We start from the raw sequence: 20244 nt of genomic DNA on the forward strand, positions 1-20244 counted from the left end.
TTCAGATAAAGGAAAAAAGTAGGAGATGAAACCTGTTAAATCTACTATGTCTACTATGGGGGTGTCTCTGAAGAAACAATTGAACAAGGATTTAGACAAATGCCTAGTTGTTAATTGGCAGTGGAGTGGAGAAGGGAAGGTCCTTACTTCAAGGTTGGACACTTGTAAACAGTAATGAATGATAAAGGCTAACTTAAAAGAGCCTAATCTCATCTCGGGATATAACTGACCAATTTCAAAATTGGAGCAGAGTATTCACTTTGACGAGTGACTTGAGCCTTGCTGAACAGGCTGATGGCATTATAGAAGGACTTAGGAGGTGAACTAATAAAGATATATCGGAAATTGGCATTGGGAAATATGGTGAGAAGGCACAGCAATACTCAGAAAAACATGGTACTACTTGCAAGTGCTTTTTGGTAAAATTCTATCCATTATCAAAACATTTTCTGATTCTTGCATGACATATATAACAAAATGGAAACTGTCTTTGGACAAGTCTACACTTCCAGCACTGCATTTACACCACTGGTGCACTTAAGTGAGGACACTACTCTGCTGACAGGAGAGCTTCTCTTGTCAGCATAGTTAATCCACCTCTGCGAGAGGCGGTAGCTATATTGATGGGAGAAGCTCTCCCATAGACATAGCGCTGTTTACACTGGGGCTTAGGGAGGTATAACTGCATCAATCAGGAGTGTGGATTTTTCACATGCCTGAGTTGTTATACTGATGTAAATGTATAGTGTGGACCCAGCCTTTGGTTACTGACTGAGGTTTAACAGTGTCATAGAAATACTGGTGGGCTACTTAAGTCAACTCTCTACCTCACAGAAAGAGCTCCTTTATGTGCAGCTGCAGTGGACTGGAGCCTCAAATTTATAAGAACTGTACAAACCAGAGGCTGATGTGAAAGACTGAAACTTCAAGCCAGGTCCTGGGACAGAATCCTGATGGGAATCCAGCTCAGTTGTTCCTTGTAGTGGCTGAGTGACATGAAGGTTTGGTTTCGCACAAAGGTTTGTTTCAGGATGTTGCTGGACAGAGGGAGGAATGCTCCGTCATTCATCTGCCTCTGGCTGATTGGCCTAGTTTTATATCTGATAAATGTTTGGACAGTTTTTCTTTAAGTGCTGTATAAAGGCATTCCATGTATTAAAGATGGACTAAATATAATGGTAGATGTTGAAATCCTCTGAAAGTATTATAGAAGTGCAAAGCAGTTTACAAACTCCAATTACTTAAGTCGGGTGTCGGCAACCTTCGACATGTGGCCCATCAAGGTAGTCCGCTGGCGGGCCGCTAGACATTTTGTTTACTTTGACCATCCACAGGCACTGCCCCCCCACAGCTCCCAGTGGCTGTGGTTTGCCGTCCCCAGCCAATGGGAGCTGCAGGAAGTGACATCCCTGCAGCCCGCACCACTGCCCGCAGCTCCCATTGGCCGGAAACAGCGAACCGCGGCCACTGGGAGCTGCGGGCGGCTGTGCCTAAGGACAGTCAACATAAACAAAAGGTCTCGCCAGCGGATTACCCTGATGGGCCATGTGCCGATGGTTGCAGACTCCTGACTTAAGGCTCTGGCTACACTGCGCAGCTTTTAGTGACATGGCTGTGCCACTAAAAGTCGCACAATTGTAGTTGCTGTTTGTCGGCAGGAGAGAGCCCCTGCTTACAAAGTGCTGTTCTCACCAGCGCTTTTAGTCGGTAAAAGTTTTTTGTAATTCTGGGATGTGTGTGTTTTAACGTCCCTGAATGACAAAAGTTTTTTCCGATGAAGTGCCAGTGTAGACATACCCTAAGTTCACAACACTCCTGAAAATGGAAAATATTGTCCCCTCTTTTTATATGGAGAAACTGGAACAATGAGACGTTGACTTGTACAGGTCATACACAATCTGTTGCAGAGCTGGGAATAAACCCAGATCTCTTGGCTAAATCTCATTAAATTAGCTTGATGAAGAATGTTTGCGACAGTGTTGTATCTGTGTTGGTCCCAGGATATTGGAGACTGGAAGAACAGCTCTGTGTAAGCTAGAGAGCTTGTCTCTTTCACCAACAGAAGTTGGTTCAATAAAAGATATTAAAAGATATTACCTCACCCACCTTGTCTCCTTAATGAAGAATAGCCATTTTGCTAAAACACCAGTGTAAGTTAGTATTTTAAAGTAATACTTAAGTACAATATTTTAAATAAATCCACTTGTTCATTAAGTGTGGCTGGATTATTCATACTACTGTATAAATGTTGTATTAAACTAATGTAGTTTATCTTGCTTCATAACCTAAGCAGGTTTCAGAGTAACAGCCATGTTAGTCTGTATTCGCAAAAAGAAAAGGAGTACTTGTGGCACCTTAGAGACTAACCAATTTATTTGAGCATGAGCTTTCGTGAGCTACAGCTCACTTCATCGGATGCATACCGTGGAAACTGCAGAAGACATTATATACACACAGAGATCATGAAACAATACCTCCTCCCGCCCCACTGTCCTGCTGGTAATAGCTTATCTAAAGTGATCATCCCGCCCCCCCCCCCCCCCCAAACTCACTCTCCTGCTGGTAATAGCTTATCCAAAGTGACCACTCTCCCTACCAGCAGGAGAGTGAGTTTGTGTGTGGGGTTTTTGGAGGGGGGTGAGGGAGTGAGAGAACCTGGATTTGTGCAGGAAATGGCCCACCTTGATTATCATACACATTGTGAAGAGACTGGTCACTTTGAATGGGCTATTACCAGCAGGAGAGTGAGTTTGTGTGGGGGGGGGCGGAGGGTGAGAGAACCTGGATTTGTGCTGGACATGGCCCAACTTGATGATCACTTTAGATAAGCTATTACCAGCAGGACAGTGGGGCGGGAGGAGGTATTGTTTCATGATCTCTGTGTGTATATAATGTCTTCTGCAGTTTCCACGGTATGCATCCGATGAAGTGAGCTGTAGCTCACGAAAGCTCATGCTCAAATAAATTGGTTAGTCCCTAAGATAACCTAAGCAGTGTTCCCAGCTGACATTTTGCAAGGCATTATGGAAGGAGTAAACCTGGCTTCTGGGAATTGGAGTACCTGGTATTGTTCTTTAGCAACCCTGTTTAGTTGAACAAAGGAGTAGCAATGACAGCTCTGCAGGGAGCACTCTTCACTGGAGGGAATGTTGCATCCGATGAAGCGAGCTGTAGCTCACGAAAGCTTATGCTCAAATAAATTGGTTAGTCTCTAAGGTGCCACAAGTACTCCTTGTCTTTTTGCGAATACAGACTAACAGGGCTGTTACTCTGAAACTTGCTACTAAGTGGTGTTTGTTGTGGGGGGGACTGTCTGCAAGAATGAGTGAGAGAGTGCATGCATCCGATGAAGTAGCTCACAAAAGCTTAGCCTCAAATAAATTTTAGTCTCTAAGGTGCCACAAGTACTTCTTTTCTTTTTGCGGATACAGACTAACACGGCTGCTGCTCTGAAACCTAAAGGATGTCCCTATCCCTACGGGGGGCAGGGGGAATTGGAGGAACTGGGCATCTGTGAACCTATCATACACTTTTATTACAGATAGCCCATGTATGGATTTTACAGTAAGATAACAAGGTGGCTAAATGTTGCTAGTTAATGTGTATCCAGTCACCAGTTGCCAATAGGAAATAATCTTTCCAAACATTTTTACTTAATAGATGTAGTTGGGTTATCTCATACTTGAACAGTCTGTAAACTGCTCAGTTAACTAACTAACAAGTAATTAAACCCTACTTGGAATAATAGTACACTGAGGTTTTACATTTAATTTTGTAAACATCCAATAGATTATCATTAAATAGATGGTAATTGCTGGGTTATGAAAATTGAATGTTGTAAAGAATCAGTTACATGTAACTAACTAAATGCTCCAAATTTAATTTCTTTATTTGTAATCTACTAGTATCAGTGGAAACGAAAGTATAATCCAAACTCGTTTTGGCCTAGGACTTTAAGGATCTATTTCCAAAAGCATGTTGAAGCCATTAGGCAAGAAAAATGACAGCAGAGCCTGCTGTTTTGTAATTCACAGCTTTGTTGGTTTTAAATGTACTTCTGTATTCTAATTCCATATTAAAAGAATATTATCGGATAACTCAATTATCTACAAATACTCCAGAACTCAAGTTCAACTTGAAAAGAAAACCTTAACTGCTTTGCATACTTCAGTACATACTGTATTGGAGTTCCTAGAATTTGGAATGGTCTTTGTAAGTCATCTTGCATTAATGCAAAATTATGACTGATATTTTTAAACTCTCAACGGTCAGGAAATTCAAACGTATACTATTTTCCTCACTCTAGCTGATAAATTTATATCTAAAATACACTGCTAAAATTATTTCTAAGGTAGCTATCATCATGGTATCTAAAAGCACAGTACTGTATGTACAATGTGGTTCTTAAGATGCTATAGAAACATACCTCTGAATTTCCTCAATTTTACGTTTGCAATATTCTGATAGAAATTTTAGTCATAAATTTTTTTTTCTTTTGATTTCTTTATTTTTAAGATAGTTAAAACTAGACTTTTCCTTCTTTCATACAGGCTGTGTGAGTAGTGTGGGAAGAGGTGCTGAAACTATGCTCTAGGAATGCTGACATCTTCATCACCGCATTTACTTACCACCTCTTAATTTAAAAAATGATGCGTTCGCTGGTGAACTGAAGAAGGAAGCTTTTCTGTTTTCTTCCTCTGGTGTCATTCTCCATCAAATGAGAGTTTATGGGCTTCTGTAAATCCTATGCCTGGTCCAAAACCACAAGTTGCGCTGGTTAAACTAACATGAGTGCAAAACCAGACCATGCTCTGCAAATGAGGGAAATCATTTTATGAGACTGTAAAGAAGTATTAAAATCCCAATCAAGGTATTCAGAATTTACACATAAGAAACTGAAAAAGGCAGTTAATGTTTTCAAAGTTTATGTATTGGATTCTCAGTAAAATAATGTTCTAAAAGTTCTTTCAATGTTGTAAGAACCCAAGTACTAGCATGGATAACAAAACTAACAGTGTCTTGTTTAATAGTGCACATCTCTAGCTATGCCTATCCTATTGTATGAAAACCTATACTGTGGTATGTAAATATTTGTCTGTAGGTTTCTTTGGTCCTTAATCATCTAAATACTTTAGTATATAGGTAAATTGAAAGCTTATAGTACAGTTTCTTTACACATCATAATAGCACAAGATTTTTCTTTAACATACGAGACAGCTACACAGTTTCACTCCGAGAATATTTTTTATAATCTCCTTTATCCAAAATTACTGGCACACTGGGATATGGCATTCAAAGAATCTATTCCAGGGAAAACAAAGTGTTTACATTCTTGCTATGTTTATACACTCCTCTGCTTCTTGCATGGAAGAATTTAGTAGCTTGGAGAGGCTTTTTTATTTTTTTTTATTTTTTGGGGGCTGGAAGACTTGTAGAAATCAGATTTTCTGTCCTTAATTGTCTTAAACAGCAAAACAGCCCCTTCACTCCCCCCCCCCAAATTGCCCTGTAAGTATATTGCTTTCATTCTTTATGCCTGATAGTTCTGTTAATGTATTTTGAAATAGTAAAATAGTCCTGTTTATGAAAAAGTGAGACTTTATATTTATTTTTATCAGGTTCAAGCCATTTTTTCCATTTCAAGTTATGTCACCTGAGGAATATGAAGATCGGGATCTCAACATACAAGATTTTCCATTGACAGAAGGCCGACTTAAAATTACCTTAATAGAATGTACAAGGTATGTCCTGTCCTTTGCCCTGTCACTCTTTCTGGACTTAGTGGTTTTCAAGTACGTGATATTATTGCTAAGGCTGTTTTGATACAAGAACACTGCAACTTCACTCTCCTGGTTGAACTCGTACTATAATATAGCTTTTTTTTTAAATTAAAAATTCTCTCTCAATGATCAATTGAAACATGGAAAACGCACTCTAAGCTGTTCAGATGATTCTGTGGGTGTATGTAGATGTGTGTATCTATGTATAATGATTTTTCTTCCTCTTTGCTTTTGGTTGCTTAAGTGTTAATCTGCTCCTACTGCTTATTCCCCCCCTACCCCCATCAAGTAAGAATTCATGGGTTCATAAGCTTATTGGTGATTTCATAATTTAGTTGCTGTGGAAGTGATTTTAACATTGAAAACAAAAAGGAATAACAAAATCAAAAGTCCAAAGCAAGTAAAACTTGTTTTTGTGAAAATGTCCTTAAATTCATAAAATTTAAGGCTGGATGGGATTATTAAATGATCTAGTCTGACCTCCTATATTTCACCCAGTTCCCCGCTATTGAACCCAGTAACTTCTGTGTTTCACTAAAAGGTTCATCAGCTCACTGCTGCAGCAATGTGCTGGCTATCAAACTTAAATATAAATCTGTAGTTGTTGCTACCTGCCCAAGCCATATGAAAGAAGACTAAAGCATAACTTGTTTTTTGGCAAAATATGTTTTAGCCAGGCATCTAGGCTTAATTTGAAGACATCAAGAGATGAAGAATCTGCCACGTCCCTTGATAGTTTTTTCCAGTGGTTAATTACCCTCGTTAGAAATTTGCACCAGATTTCTCCTTTGAATTTGTCTGGCTTCGGGTTCCAGACATTGATTCTTGTTATGCCTTTTTCCGCTAGGTTAAATAATTAAATAATGTTTTAGTATCTGGTATTTTATCCACATGAAGGTATTTATATGCTGTGATCAAGACAGTTCTCAGTCTTGTTTTTCATAAACTAAACAGGTTGATATCTTTAAGTGTCTCCTCCCCATAAGGCATTTTCTCCAGTTTTCAAATGAATTTAGTGGCTCTCTCATACCTTCTCCAGTTTTTCAACATCCTTCTTCAAAGGTGGGCACTGTATACAGTATTCCAGTATTGGTCTCACTGATATCGTATACAGAGGTAAAATCACCTTTCTACTCTCACTACTCTCCTGTTTGTTCATCCAAGGCTGATATTAGTCCTTTTTGCTACTGACTACATCTCACTGGGAACTCATGTTGAGTTGCTTGTTCAGTATGGCCCCATGATCCTTTTCAGAGTCACTGCTTTCTGGGAGACAGTCTCCAGTTCTCTAGTTATGATCTCATTCTTTGTTCCTTGATGTGTAACTTTGCATTTGGCTGCATAAAAATGCATTTTGTTTGAATGGGCCCAGTTTACCAAGCAATCCAGATTGCTCTGCATATCTGCTGTGTCCACGTTGTTGTTTATCAATCTGCCAATCTTTGTGTCATCAGCAAATTTTATCAGCAGTGATTTTCATATTTACTTCCAGATTGGTGATGAAAATGTTGAAAAGCATTCGGCATAGTATGGATCCCTCTGGAACCCCACTAGAAACACCCCCATTCAATGACAATTCCCCAGTTTGAGATCCGTCAGTTAGCCAGTTCATAATCCATTTAATGTGTGCTCTGTTGATATTGTATCATGCTAATTTTCAAATCAGAATATTGTGCCTTACAAAATGCCTTCTTACATCTACTCAATTACATTTATCAACCAAATTTATAATCTCACTGGAATGAAATCAGATTTGTTTGACAAGGCCTATTTTCCACAAAGTAGGTTGACTGGCTCTGGCATTAATTGTATTCTTGTCCTTTAGTTCTTAATCCGTTGAATCCCATATCAACTGTTCCATTATTTTGCCTGGGATTGATATCAGGCTAACAGACCTATAGTTACCTGGGTCATCCCCCTTGCCCTGTTTAAATATTGGTGCAACATTAGCACTCTTCCAGTCACTGGAATTTTCCTGGTGTTTCAAGGTTTGTTAAAAATTAATATCCGTGGGCCAGCGATCGCCTCACCCCACATTCTTGGCATTCTTGGCTTCAAGTTAGTCAGGCCTGCTGATTTTTAAAATGATTATCCCTAATAGATGCGGTTTAACATCCTCCATAGTGACTAATGGACTAGAAAGTACTTCCTCATCCTTATGTGATATCGGTACATCATCCTGTTCCTTTTTAAAACCAGAAGAGAAATATTTATTGAACACTTCTTTTGCCTGTTCTGCACCACTGTTAATACCCTTACCATCTCCATCTAATAATGGGCCTATACCATTGTGAAGATTTCTCTTGTTCTTTATATACTTAAATTCCTTAGTCCTGCCAGCTATAGATTTTTTTCCCCTTATGTTCTTAGCTCCCCTTATCAATTTTCTACAATTCATAATTTCTAATTTATATTGATTTCTGTTTGTTATGTTACTTTTTTATTTCTAATTTATGCCTTCAGTTCACCACAGAATCAGGATGGTTTTTTACCCACAGTTGTCTTCATTCTGGATTGTGAAATTTGTGCCTTTTTGGCCACCTAGAAACTCCTCCTGAACTCACAATTTTCATTCACATTTTTCATCTGAAGTTTTCCTTCCAATCAATTGTGCTTATAATTTCCTCAGTTTGGGAAATTAGCCCTTCTGAAGCACAACCTGTGTGTATCTTGTCTTCTGACAATGGCCAATGCCAGATGCTTCAGAGGGAATGAACAGAACAGGTAATCATCAAGTGATCTCTCTCGTGTTGCCTAGTCGTAGTTTGTGGTAAGCAGAGGCTAGGGACATTCCGAGCATGGAATTCCGAGTTGCATCCTTGATCATCCTGCCTATCCTCCATGAATTTATCTAGGTTGTTTTTTGAACGCTGTTTTGGCCTTCACAGCAACCCCTGGCAACGAGTTTCACAGGTTGACTGTGTGTTGTGTGAAGAAGTACTTTCTTCTGTTCGTTTTAAACCTTCTGCTCAGTAATTTCGTTTGGTGACCTCCTAGTTTTTGTCTTTAAGAGAGTGAGTAAATAATGCTTCCTTCTTCACTTTCTCCACACCAGTCAAGATTTTATAGACCTCTATGGTATTCCTTCATAGTAGTATCGTATTCCTTCTCTTTTCCAAGATGAAAAGTCCCAGTATTTTTAATTTCTCTTCATATGGAAGCTGTTCCTTACCTCAAATCATTTTTGTTGCCCTTCTCTACCTTTTCCAATTCTAATATCTTTTTTGAGATGGAGTGACCAGATCTTCACACAGTATTAAAGACATGGATGTACCATAGATTTATATAGCAGCATTATGATTTTTTTCTGTCTTAGTATCTATCCCTTTTCTAATTGTTCCTAACATTGTTAGCTTTTTTTTTTTTTTGATTGCTGCTGCATATTGAGTGGATGTTTCCAGAGAACTTTCCAAAATGGCTCCAAGATCTTTCTTGAGTGGTAACAGCTAATTTAGACCCCATCATATTATATGTATAGTTGGGACTGTTTTTCAATGTGCATTACTTTACATTTACCAACACTGAATTTCATCTGCCATTTTGTTGCCTAGTCACCCAGTTCTGTGAGATTCCCTTTGTTACTCTTCGCAGTCTACTTTGTACTTTACTATCTTGAGTAATTTTGTATCTACAAGTTTTGCCACCTCACTGTTTACCCCTTTTTCCAGATCATTTATGAATATGTTGAACATCACTGGTCCCAGTACAGACCCCTGGGGGACACCATTATTTACCTGTCTCCATTGTGAAAACTGACTGACGGTTCCTATCCTTTGTTTCCTATCTTTTAACCAGTTACAGATCCATGAAACAACTTTCCCTCTTATACTATGACTGCTTACTTTGTTTAAGAGCCTTTGGTGAGGGACCTTGTCAAAGGCTTTCTGAAAGTGCAAGTACACTATCCACTGAATCACCCTTGTCCACATGTTGTTTGACCCCCTCAAATAATTCTAATAGATTGGTGAGGCATGATTTCCCTTTACAAAAGTCATGTTGACTCTTCTCCAACAAATTGTGTTAATCTGTGTGTTTTATAATTCTGTTCTTTACTATAGTTTCAAGCACTTTGCCTGGTACTGAAGTTAGGCTTACCAGCCTGTAATTGCTGGGATTGCCCCTACAGCCTTTTTTAAAAACTGGCGTCCCATTAGCTATCATTCAGTCATCTGGTACAGAAGCTGATTTAAAGGATTGATTACATACCACAGTTGTGCAATTTTATATTTAAGTTCCTTCAGAACTCTTGGGTGAATACCATCTGGATCTGGTGACTTATTACTGTTTAGTTTATCAATTTGTTCCAAAACCTCCTCTAGTGACACCTCAATCTGGGACAGTTCCTCAGACTTGTCACCTAAAAAGAATGGCTCAGATTTGGGAATTTTCCTTATGTCCTCTGCAGTGAAGACTGGTAGAGAGTTCATTTAGTTTCTCTGCAATGGCCTTCTCTTCCTTGAGTGCTCCTTTAGCACCTTGATCATCCAGTGACCTCACTGATCAGAAGCAGAAAGCCTGCTAAACAATGAACTTTAAATTTTATTTTTGCTATTAGTTTTTGAGTCTTTGGCTAGTTGCTCTTCAAATTCTGTTTTGGCTGTCTTAATTACACTTAATTTGCCAGCGTTTATGCTCTTTTCTGTTTTTCTCATTAGGATTTAACTTCCAGTTTTTAAATAATGCCTTGTTGCCTTTAACTGCTTCTTTTACTTTGTTTAGACATGGTGGCAGATTTTTGGTCCTCTGTGTTTTTTAATTTGGGGTATACAGTTAATTTGATCCTCTATACGGTGTTTTTAAAAAGTTTCCATCCAGCTTGCCGTCATTTCACTTTTGGGACTGTACTTTTTAATTTCTGTTGAACTAGCTTCCTCATTTTTGTGTAGTTCCCTTTTCTGAAGTTAAATGCTACTGTAGTGGGCTTCTCCCCTGCTCCCTCCAGAGATCTTAAATTTAATTTATATTATGGCTGCCGCTAGTAAGCGGTCCAGCTATATTCACCTCTTGGACCAGATCTTGTGCTGCACTTAGGACTAAATCAAGAATTGCTTCTCTCCTTTGGGTTCCAGGACTAGCTGATCCAAGAATTAGTCATGTATGGTGCTGTCAAGGTTCTTCCCTACTCTGAACTCTAGGGTACAGATGTGGGGACCTGCATGAAAGACCCCCTCAGCTTATTCTTTCCAGCTTAGGTTAAAAACTTCCTGAAGGTACAAACTTTGCCTTGTCCTTGAACCCTATGCTTCCACCACCAAGCGTGTTAAACAAAGAACAGGGAAAGAGCCCACTTGGAGACGTCTTTCCCCCCAAGAATATCCCCCCAAGCCCTACACTCCCTTTCCTGGGGAAGGCTTGATAAAAATCCTCGCCAGTTTGCATAGGTGAACACAGACCCAAACCCTTGGATCTTAGGAACAATGAAAAAGCAATCAGGTTCTTAGAAGAAGAATTTTAATTAAAGAAAAAGTAAAAGAATCACCTCTGTAAAATCAGGATGGTAAATACCTTACAGGGTAATCCGATTCAAAACACAGAGAATCCCTCTAGGCAAAACCTTAAGTTACAAAAAGACACAAAAACAGGAATATACATTCCATCCAGCACAGCTTATTTTGCCAGCAGACCCTTGGTTTTCTCCCCTCCCTCCTCCACCCCCCCCCCCCCCCCGCGCTTTGAAAGTATCTTGTCTCCTCATTGGTCATTTTGGTCAGGTCCCAGGGAGGTTATTTTAGCTTTTTAACCCTTTACAGGTGAAAGGGTTTTGCTTCTGGCCAGGAGGGATTTTATAGTTCTGTATACAGAAAGGAGGTTACCCTTCCCTTTATATTTATGACGGGTGCCAATAAACTTGATTTCTGCATCCCTTCCTGAGGTGATGTATCCAGTCAACATGGGGATAGTTGAAATCCCCCATTATAAAAATAGAAAACTCAATAATCAACTCTCTAATCTCCTTGAGCATTTCACAATCATCATCACCATCCAGATCAGGTGATTGCTTGTATATCCCTACTGCTGTATTCTTCTTTTTGAAGTACAGAATTTCTATCCATAGAGATTTTTATAGCACAGTTTGGTTCATTTAAAATTTTTACTATATTTGACTCTATGCTTTCTTTCACATACAGTGCCACTCCATTGCCAGCATGACCTATTCTGTCATTGCTGTATATTTTTGTGACAAAGTGGGAATGTTCTTAATGTTTTGTCTGAATACTGTGTGCGCGCCTCAGTTTCTCCTATGTGTTGTTCAAGTGTCTAGGTGGTGAGATAACGGTGTGTGATTGTTGCAGAGACCCCTAGAGGGCAGGTCTGGCTGCCCAGATAAACACATTGGCCAACATTCTGTAACCTGGCAACTGATGGCCAAGGCTATCCTCTGTAAGGATCAGCAAAGGGGTCTAGGGGAACAAAGCGAGAGGTGGAGGAGCTAGGTGGCCTGAGAAAGAAACAAAGGAAGGAGGAGGGCAGGTGGGCATGACTGAGGCTGGGCTTCTGGAAGCTGATCAGTCTTCTGGTTGGGACTCAAGTGGGGTGAACTCTGGGCTCTGGATTCCCCGCCACCCCACCCCCCAAGATGGACTTTGTTATAACTTCCTGTTTACTCTGCTAATATCTGTTCTGAGCTGATTTCCAGACTACTATATCTTTACTTTAGTAAAGCTTTTGATACTGTCTCGCATGACCTTCTCATAAACAAACTAGGGAAATACAGCGTAGATGGAGCTACTATAAGGTGGGTGCAAAACTGGTTGTAAACCCATTCCCAGAGAGTAATCATCAGTGGATCACAATCATCCTGGAAGGGGGTAACGAGTGGGGTCCTGGAGGTCCTGTTCTGGGTATCTGGGTATCTCTGTTCAGTATCTTCATCAGTGATTTAGATAATGGCATACAGAGTACACTTATAAAGTTTGCGGATGATACCAAGCTGGGAGGGGTTGTAATGGGTTGCTTTGGAGGATAGGATTATAATTCAAAATGATCTGGACAAGCTGGAGAAATGGTCTGAAGTAAATAGGATGAAATTCAATAAGGACAAATGCAAAGCACTCCACTTACGAAGGAACATCAATTGCACACATACAAAATGGGAAATGACTGCCTATGAAGGAGTACTGCAGAAAGGTATCTGGGGGTCATAGTGGACCACAAGCTAAATATGAGTCAACAGTGTAATGCTGTTGCCAAAAAAAAAAAAAAAAACCCGAACATCTTTCTGGGATATATTAGCAGTAGTGTTGTAAGCAAGACACAAGAAGTAATTCTTCTGCTCTACTCTGCGCTGATTAGGCCTCTCAGCTGGAGTATTGAGTCCAATGTTGGGCGCCACATTTCAGGAAGGATGTGGACAAATTGGAGAGAGTTCGGGGAAGAGCAACAAAAATGATTAATAGTCTAGAAAACATGACCTATGAAAGAAGATGGAAAAAATTGGGTTTGTTTAGTCTGGAAAAGAGAAGACTGAGGGGGGACATAACAGTTTTCAAGTATGTAAAAGGTTGTTACAAAGAGGAGGAAGAAAAATTGTTTTTCTTAACCTCTGAGGATAGGACAAGAAGCAATGGGCTTAAGTTGCAGCAAGGGCTGTTATGGTTGGACATTAGGAAAAAATTTCTAATGTCAGGATGAGTAAGCACTGGAATAAATTGCTTAGGGAGGTTGTGAAGTCTCCATCGTTAAGAGCAGGTTAGACAAACACCTGTCAGGGGTGGTCTAGATAATACTTAGTCCTGCCACGAGTGCGGGGGACTGGGCTAGATGACCTCTCTAGGTCCCTTCCAGTTCTATGATTCTATGACTAATAAACCCTTCTGTTTTATCTTGCTGGTGAGAGTCACTGCTGACTATGAAGTTGAGGGTGCATGGGCCCTCTGGGGGGCACATAAGACTTCTTCAGGTGTCCTTTCCATGTGGACTCACTGCAGGGAGCTCATGGCATGGAATAGAGATGCTGAATGCTCTGAGGTCAGACCCAAGGAGGTGCTGAAGCCAAGGAGGCTTGCCCTAGTGAGAGTTTGCCCTGAGGGGAGTCACCCTGCCAGAGGGTCCTGTCTGACTTCATTCAGAGTCGTACCAGAGCACGAAGCCTGTGCACTCCTTGAGAATTTTGTACCCTAGTATTAATGTGTCCCATTGATTATAATCATTCCATCAAGATTCTGGGGTGCCTATTATAACAGTATGATCATTTAATACAAGGCACCGAAGTTCACCCATCTTAGTATTTTAGGCTTCTAGAATTTTTATATAAGCACTTATAGAATTTGTCACTTTTTAGCTGTCTGCCATTATGTGATTGTAACTGAATGGGCCTTTTTTTCATTTGACTGTTTTTCTCATCACGTCCTACCTGTACTTTATCATCATCCATCCTCTTCTCCTTACTAGAGTATAAAGAATCCTGATTAATAGATTCTCCACTAAGGGATGTCTCTGCCTGAACTGTGTGCTCCTTTGCATCTGTTAGTTTTCTCCCAGCCCTTTGTTTAAAAACTCCTTATGATCACTGATCCCAAGGTAGGCAACCACCTACTTTAAGTCCAGTATTTAATTCATCTTTAGTTTTTAGTTCTTCTTCAAGAGCTTGTTCGCGTCCGTTCCACATTAGGTGCGTGCGCATTGCATGCACGAGCGTCGGAAACTTTTTTTTCCCTTAGCGGCTCCCATTGGGCCAGCGGGGCTCCCTGAGTGGCACCACTGCACCTTGCATATATACCCCTGCCGCCTGACCACCTCCAGTTCCTTCTTACTGGCAGCGTTGGAACAACACCTCTCTCTCGTATGAGAGCAGTCCCTTAGCCTTTCTGATAGATTCCTGTTATCAGTTAGTTAGCATACCTTTGTTGTGGACACTTAAGTGATTAGGTGCTTGGAGGCTTCAAGCACCCGGCCGGGGTCACGGGGCATGCCGAAGGCCCATGGCTTCAAGGCTTGCGCCACGTGCCGCAAGCCTGTGCCAGTTAGTGACCCCCATGGCTCCTGTCTACGTTGCTTGGGGGAAGAACATCAAACTGAGCGGTGTAAGATTTGCAAGGCTTTCAAGCCAAGAACAAAGAAAGAAAGAAAGAAAGAAAGAAAGAGACTTTCATTTGAAGCGGTTGTTGATGGAAGCCGCATTGCAGCCACTGGCCCTGGAGTGCCCGACTTCGGCTCCAGCTTCCTTGGTGCGTAGTGCCCCGGAGCCGTCAGGAGACCCGGCACCGGCTAAAGGCCTAAAGCTGTTGGCCCCAGAGCGCCAGACTGGGCCCCGGCACCGCTTGTCCTCCCTGGTGCGGCCCACGGCGCAGCCAAAAGGAAGGCACGGACGTTCCCCTCATAGGAGGCCGGCGCCTTCCAAGGCCCCGAGCACCGATAAGAGTGGGAAGGCCGCTGTACCGGCACTGGTACCGGTGGCTTCAGCACCACAAGTCCCACCGAGCCCAGGCCTAAGCGATCTCAGTGCGGACGATGGGCTCGAGGACTTACCGGATCAGCCCTTCACGCCTGGCACCTTTGAGTTGGCAAAGGACCTCACTGAGCTGTCGGTGACGAGCCCCCTTCCATACAGGGAGAAGCCTTTGGCACCCATGCCGCAGGTGCCGTCAAGGGGTAAGCCAGCAATGGTGTGCCGTTTGAGGACACCGTCCCGGCATTGCTCCCGGAGTTGGTCCTGGTCGAGCTCCGCATCTGCAAACTCCCAGTTACCCACGACTCAGAAGGAAATCACGGTACCAGGAGTGGGTCAGCGTGAGGAAGTAATGGAAGAGGCATGATGCTCTCCGGCACCGATTGGAGACCAGCACCAGGAGGAGTTGAGACGGCCCTCGCCGGAGGACTCCCGCAGACGCCGATACCGGTCCTGATCCAGATTCCGTTCCTGGGGATATCGGTACCAGTCTCGCTCCCTTTCCGTTAGCAGCCGCTCATCAACCTCCCGCAGGCACAGATCGTCGGCACCGCCGTGGCCTTCGTGGTCGGTGTTGCCACAGTCCGGTGCTGACTCTGGCCGTAACAGTTACTCGCATCGTGCTCCAGACAGCAAGGACCCTCAGATGGGGTGGCACCACCAATGGGGGCCACCAGGTCATTGGCCCTTCTGGACTCCCTTGGGCCTATCAACAGTGCCAAGGGGCCCCATCCAGGGTGAGCTACTTGGTGCTGCGGTCCCGGTCCCCGCACCGACGCCTGCCGGCACCGGAAGCTACGGTATCCAGGCCTCCAGCATCCCCCCAGGATAAACCGGAGAGACCACCCCTGAGTCTGGTGCCGCCCCGAGGTCTCCCACCCTGGCCCGAGCTGGAGGCCGCTCCCATGGGAGAAGGGAAGCAGGAGGATCAGCCAGAGGGGGTTGAGCAGCTACTAAACTCCTCGTCATCCCTGGATGAGGCTGTGGCGGGAACAGTGGTTTCTGGCCCTCCACCCATAGACCACAGAGCCCACCAGGAGCTACTGCGTAGGGTCGCCCAGAACTTGGGGTTGTAGGTCGAGGAGACGGTTGAGCAGGAGGACCCCATGGTGGACATTTTGAGCCCTGAAGGTCTATCTAGAATAGTGCTCCCGCTCATTAAGACCATCCAATCGAATTATAAGACTGTATGGCAGGCCCCGGCCTCCAGCACTCCAGCAGCCAAAGGTGTGGAGCACAAGTTCTTTGCCCCATCAAAGAGCTAAGAATTCTTGTTCTGCCACCCAAGTCCGTGCTCCCTGGTGGTCTCGGTGGTGAACAAAAAGGAGTGCCATGGACAACAGGCCCCGGCACCTAAGGCCAAGGAGGCAAAACGCCTGGACCTTTTTGGCAGAAAGGTGTACTCGTTAGGGGGCCTTCGGTTGAGGATTGCTAACCAGCAGGCTATCCTCAACAGGCATAGTTTTAACTCCTGGGCAGCGGTGGGGAAGTTTAAGGACAATCTCCCGCAAGGTTCTCAACAGGAGTTTACGGCCCTGGTGGACGAGGGCAAGGCAGTAGCTAAGACCTCTCTCCAGGCCTCCCTGGGTTCAGCAGATGCGGCGGCCAGAACAGTCGCATCGGGGGTGGTCATGAGGCGCTCGGCATGGCTGCAGGAGTCAAGCCTGCCGCCTGAGGTCCAGAATACGCTTTAGGACTTCCCTTTTGAAGGGTCCGGGCTCTTTTTGGACCAGACAGACGCGAGGCTGCATAGCTTCCAGGACTCGAGGGCTGCACTTAAGTTGCTGGGTATGCACGCCCCGGTGACGCAGAGGAGGCCCTTTAAGCTGCAGCCTCCCCCTCAGAGCCAGTACCAGCCTCGTCATAGGCATGAGCCTTACTGTAGGCGAGGCAGGGATAACAGGTGACAGTGCAATAATAACAATAATGCGCCGGGTCAGAACCAAGGTCAGCACAAATCCCAGCTGGGCACTAAGCCAGGCTTTTGAAGGTGTGCTCGAGGACAGCGTACCAGACCAGTCACTGGATCCGTCCCCTGTTTTTCTGAACCGCCTGGCCCATTTCTCCTGTGCATGGTCCAGCATTAACGTCGGACCATTGGGTCTTACGCACGGTACAGAACGGGTACTCACTGCAATTCTCTTCCCTCCCTCCCATCCCCCTTCCCCATCCCTCTTCAGGGACCCCTCTCATGAGCATCTGCTGGAGAAGGAGGTTCGCTCACTGCGAGAGGCGGGGGCGGTAGAGGCGGTGCCTTACGGTCTAAGGGGAAAGGGGTTCTACTCCCAGTACTTCCTCATTCCCAAGGCCAAAGGGGGCCTTTGTCCCATTTTAGACCTGCGCGGGCTCAACAAGTTCCTGGTCAAGGCCCAGTTCTACATGGTCTCTCTGGGCATCATCATCCCTTCCCTAAATCCAGGGGACTGGTACGCTGCCCTCGACATGAAGGACGCATACTTTCATATCGCCATCTTCCCAGCACACAGACTGTTCCTATGCTTCTTCATGGGCTGAGAACATTACCAGTTTGCAGTTCTCCCATTCGGTCTAGCCGCAGCCCCAAGGGTGTTCACTAAGTGCATGGTGGTGGTGGCGGCCTTCTTACAGAGGCAGAGAATCCGGGTGTACCCGTACCTCAATGACTGGCTCCTGGCGGGCCAATCTGAGGCGGAGGTGCGGGGCTACGTGGAGGTGGCCCTGAGATTGTTCCCCAAGCTGGGGCTCCTGGTCAACGTCCCCAAGTCCACGCTTGTACCCATGCAGAGAGTGGAATTCATAGGGACGGTCCTGGACGCGGTGCAAGCCTTCCAGTATCCCAATTCCGGGCTATCCAGCAAGCGGTGGCCTCCCTGCACTAGTTTCCAATGACAACAGCTAGGTGCTGCCTGCAGCTCCTGGGCCACATGGCAGCGTGCACGCACATGGTCAGGCATGCCAGACTGAGACTCAGGACTCTGCAGGCGAGGCTCGCTCGGGTGTACTGCCCAGGCAGGGACCCCCTGGACTTGGTAGTGACAGCCCCAAGGGATGTGCTGGACTCCCTGCTGTGGTGGCAGTCCCAGCCTGTGGTTTATGAAGGCATCCCCTTTGCTGTCCCACTTCCGGACCTGATGCTGGTAGCGGATGCGTCAGACCACGGATGTGCGGCTCACCTGGGGGACCTCATGACGCAGGAGTTGTGCTCTGAGGTAGAGCGGTCGCTCCATATCAACGTGAAGGAGCTCCGGGTGGTTCGTCTCGCCTGCCAGACCTTTCACACCACTCTGAGTGGTCACAGCATGACAGTTCTGTTGGACAACACTACTGCCATGTTTATATAAATAAGCAGGGCGGGGCTCGTTTCTCGTCTGTTGCAAGGCTCTCCTCCTCTGGGACCTTTGCATATCCCGTGCAATTCACCTCAAGGCGCCGTATCTCCCAGGGGTGCGGAACGAGCTGGCGGACTCCCTCAGCAGGTCGTACCGCAGGCACAAGTGGATTCTCAGGGCAGACGTCGTGCGTTTGCTCTTCTGCAGGAGGGGGTTTCACCCGGTGGATCTGTTGGCCACCAGGGCCAACACCCAGTGCCTGCGGTTCTGCTCGTTCCAGGGCCGCAGCCCGGGCTCACTCACGGATGCATTTGTGATCCCGTGGAGAGAGGGCTTGATGTATGCCTTCTCCCCCGCTCCCCTTGGCGCTCAAGGTGCGCAGGGACAGGGTGACGGTGATCCTCATCGCCCTAGCCTGGGCCCGCCAACACTGGTACACATCCCTCCTAGAGCTGTCGGTGGAGGCCCTGGTAGTCCTGCCCTTACACTGGGACCTCATTACATAGGACGGTGGGCGGCTTCTCCACCCCGACCTGCAGTCGCTGCACCTGCCGGCGTGGAGGCCCTCGCTACCTGTTCTCTCCTCCACCTTTCCTGGAAGGTGGCATTTCTGGTTGCTGTTACCTTGGCCAGAAGGGTGTCTGAGCTGAGGACCCTCACCTCTGAGCCACCGTACACAGTATTTCACAAGGACAAGGTGCAGCTCTGGCTGCACCCCAAGTTCTTCCCTAAGGTGATCTCCCAATTCCATCTGGGCCAGGACACTTGTCTACCGGTGTTCTTCCCGAAATCCTGTACGGACCCTAGTCACCACAGCTTGCACACCCTGGATGTGTGTTGAGTGCTGGCATTCTATTTGAAGCGCACCAAGCCCTTTCGCAAATCCACACAGCTGTTTGTGGCTGTAGCCCAGAGGATAAAAGGCCTCCCAGTGTCGGTGCAGCGGGTTTTGTCTTGGATTACAAGCTGCATCCAGGCGTGCTATGAGCTTGCAGGTGTTCTGGTCACGGCCAACTCAGCCAGGGCGCAGGTAACTTCCGCAGTGTTCTTGTCACAGGTCCCAAACCAGGAGATCTGCAGAGCAGCCACCTGGTCCTCGGTGCGCACCTTCACGACCCACTAGGTGGTCAACCAGCAGGCCAGAGAGGACGTGGCAGTTGGCAGAGCGGTCCTCCGAGCAGTTGTTCCGTGACTCCTACCCTCCTCCAGAGGTAAGCTTGTAATTCACCTAACGTGGAATGGACGTGAACAAGCGCTTGAAGAAGAAAAAACGGTTGGTTACTTTCTCGTAACTGTTGTTCTTCGAGATGTGGTGTTCACGTCCATTCCACCACCCACCCTCCTACCCCTCTGTCGGAGTCACTGGCAAGAAGGAACTGGAGGGAGTCGGGCTGGTAGGGGTATATATGCATGGTGCAGTGGCGCCATTTGGGGGGCCCGCCGGGAGCCGCTAAGGGAAAAAGTTTCCGATGCTCGTGCATGCGGCGCGTGCGCACACCTAATGTGGAATGGAGGTGAACAACACATCTCGAAGAACAACAGTTATGAGAAAGTAAGTAACCATTTTTTGTTAGAGGAAGCATTATAGACCTGTTTAGTTCCAGACAAAGATCTCAACTGGAATTTTCCTCATGTTCTTTACATTGCAAGCATTTAGATAAGAGATTGAGGTTCCATAAAATGACTGGTTAGAGCCATCCTCATTGTCTATCTCAGTCACAGAAGCAGCAATTTTGAGAGATTGTATGTGCATTTATACCTTTCTTCC

General features: G+C 45.0%; 1 protein-coding gene across 3 annotated transcripts in view; it reads left to right on the forward strand.

Annotated features, from left to right (window-relative positions):
- PDZD8 (PDZ domain containing 8) overlaps nucleotides 1-20244 on the forward strand; it is a 255486-nt gene that overhangs the window by 141258 nt on the left and 93984 nt on the right. For all 3 annotated transcript variants that reach the window (XM_084633971.1, XM_084633972.1, XM_084633970.1), the window contains one exon: nucleotides 5619-5741. In XM_084633971.1, coding sequence (XP_084490097.1) covers nucleotides 5619-5741 — 123 coding nt within the window. The remainder of the gene's footprint in view (nucleotides 1-5618; nucleotides 5742-20244) is intronic.

This window comes from Lepidochelys olivacea (genome assembly GCF_965140295.1).
Source record: "Lepidochelys olivacea isolate rLepOli2 genome assembly, chromosome: 7".
Classification (NCBI taxonomy): Eukaryota; Metazoa; Chordata; order Testudines; family Cheloniidae; genus Lepidochelys; species Lepidochelys olivacea.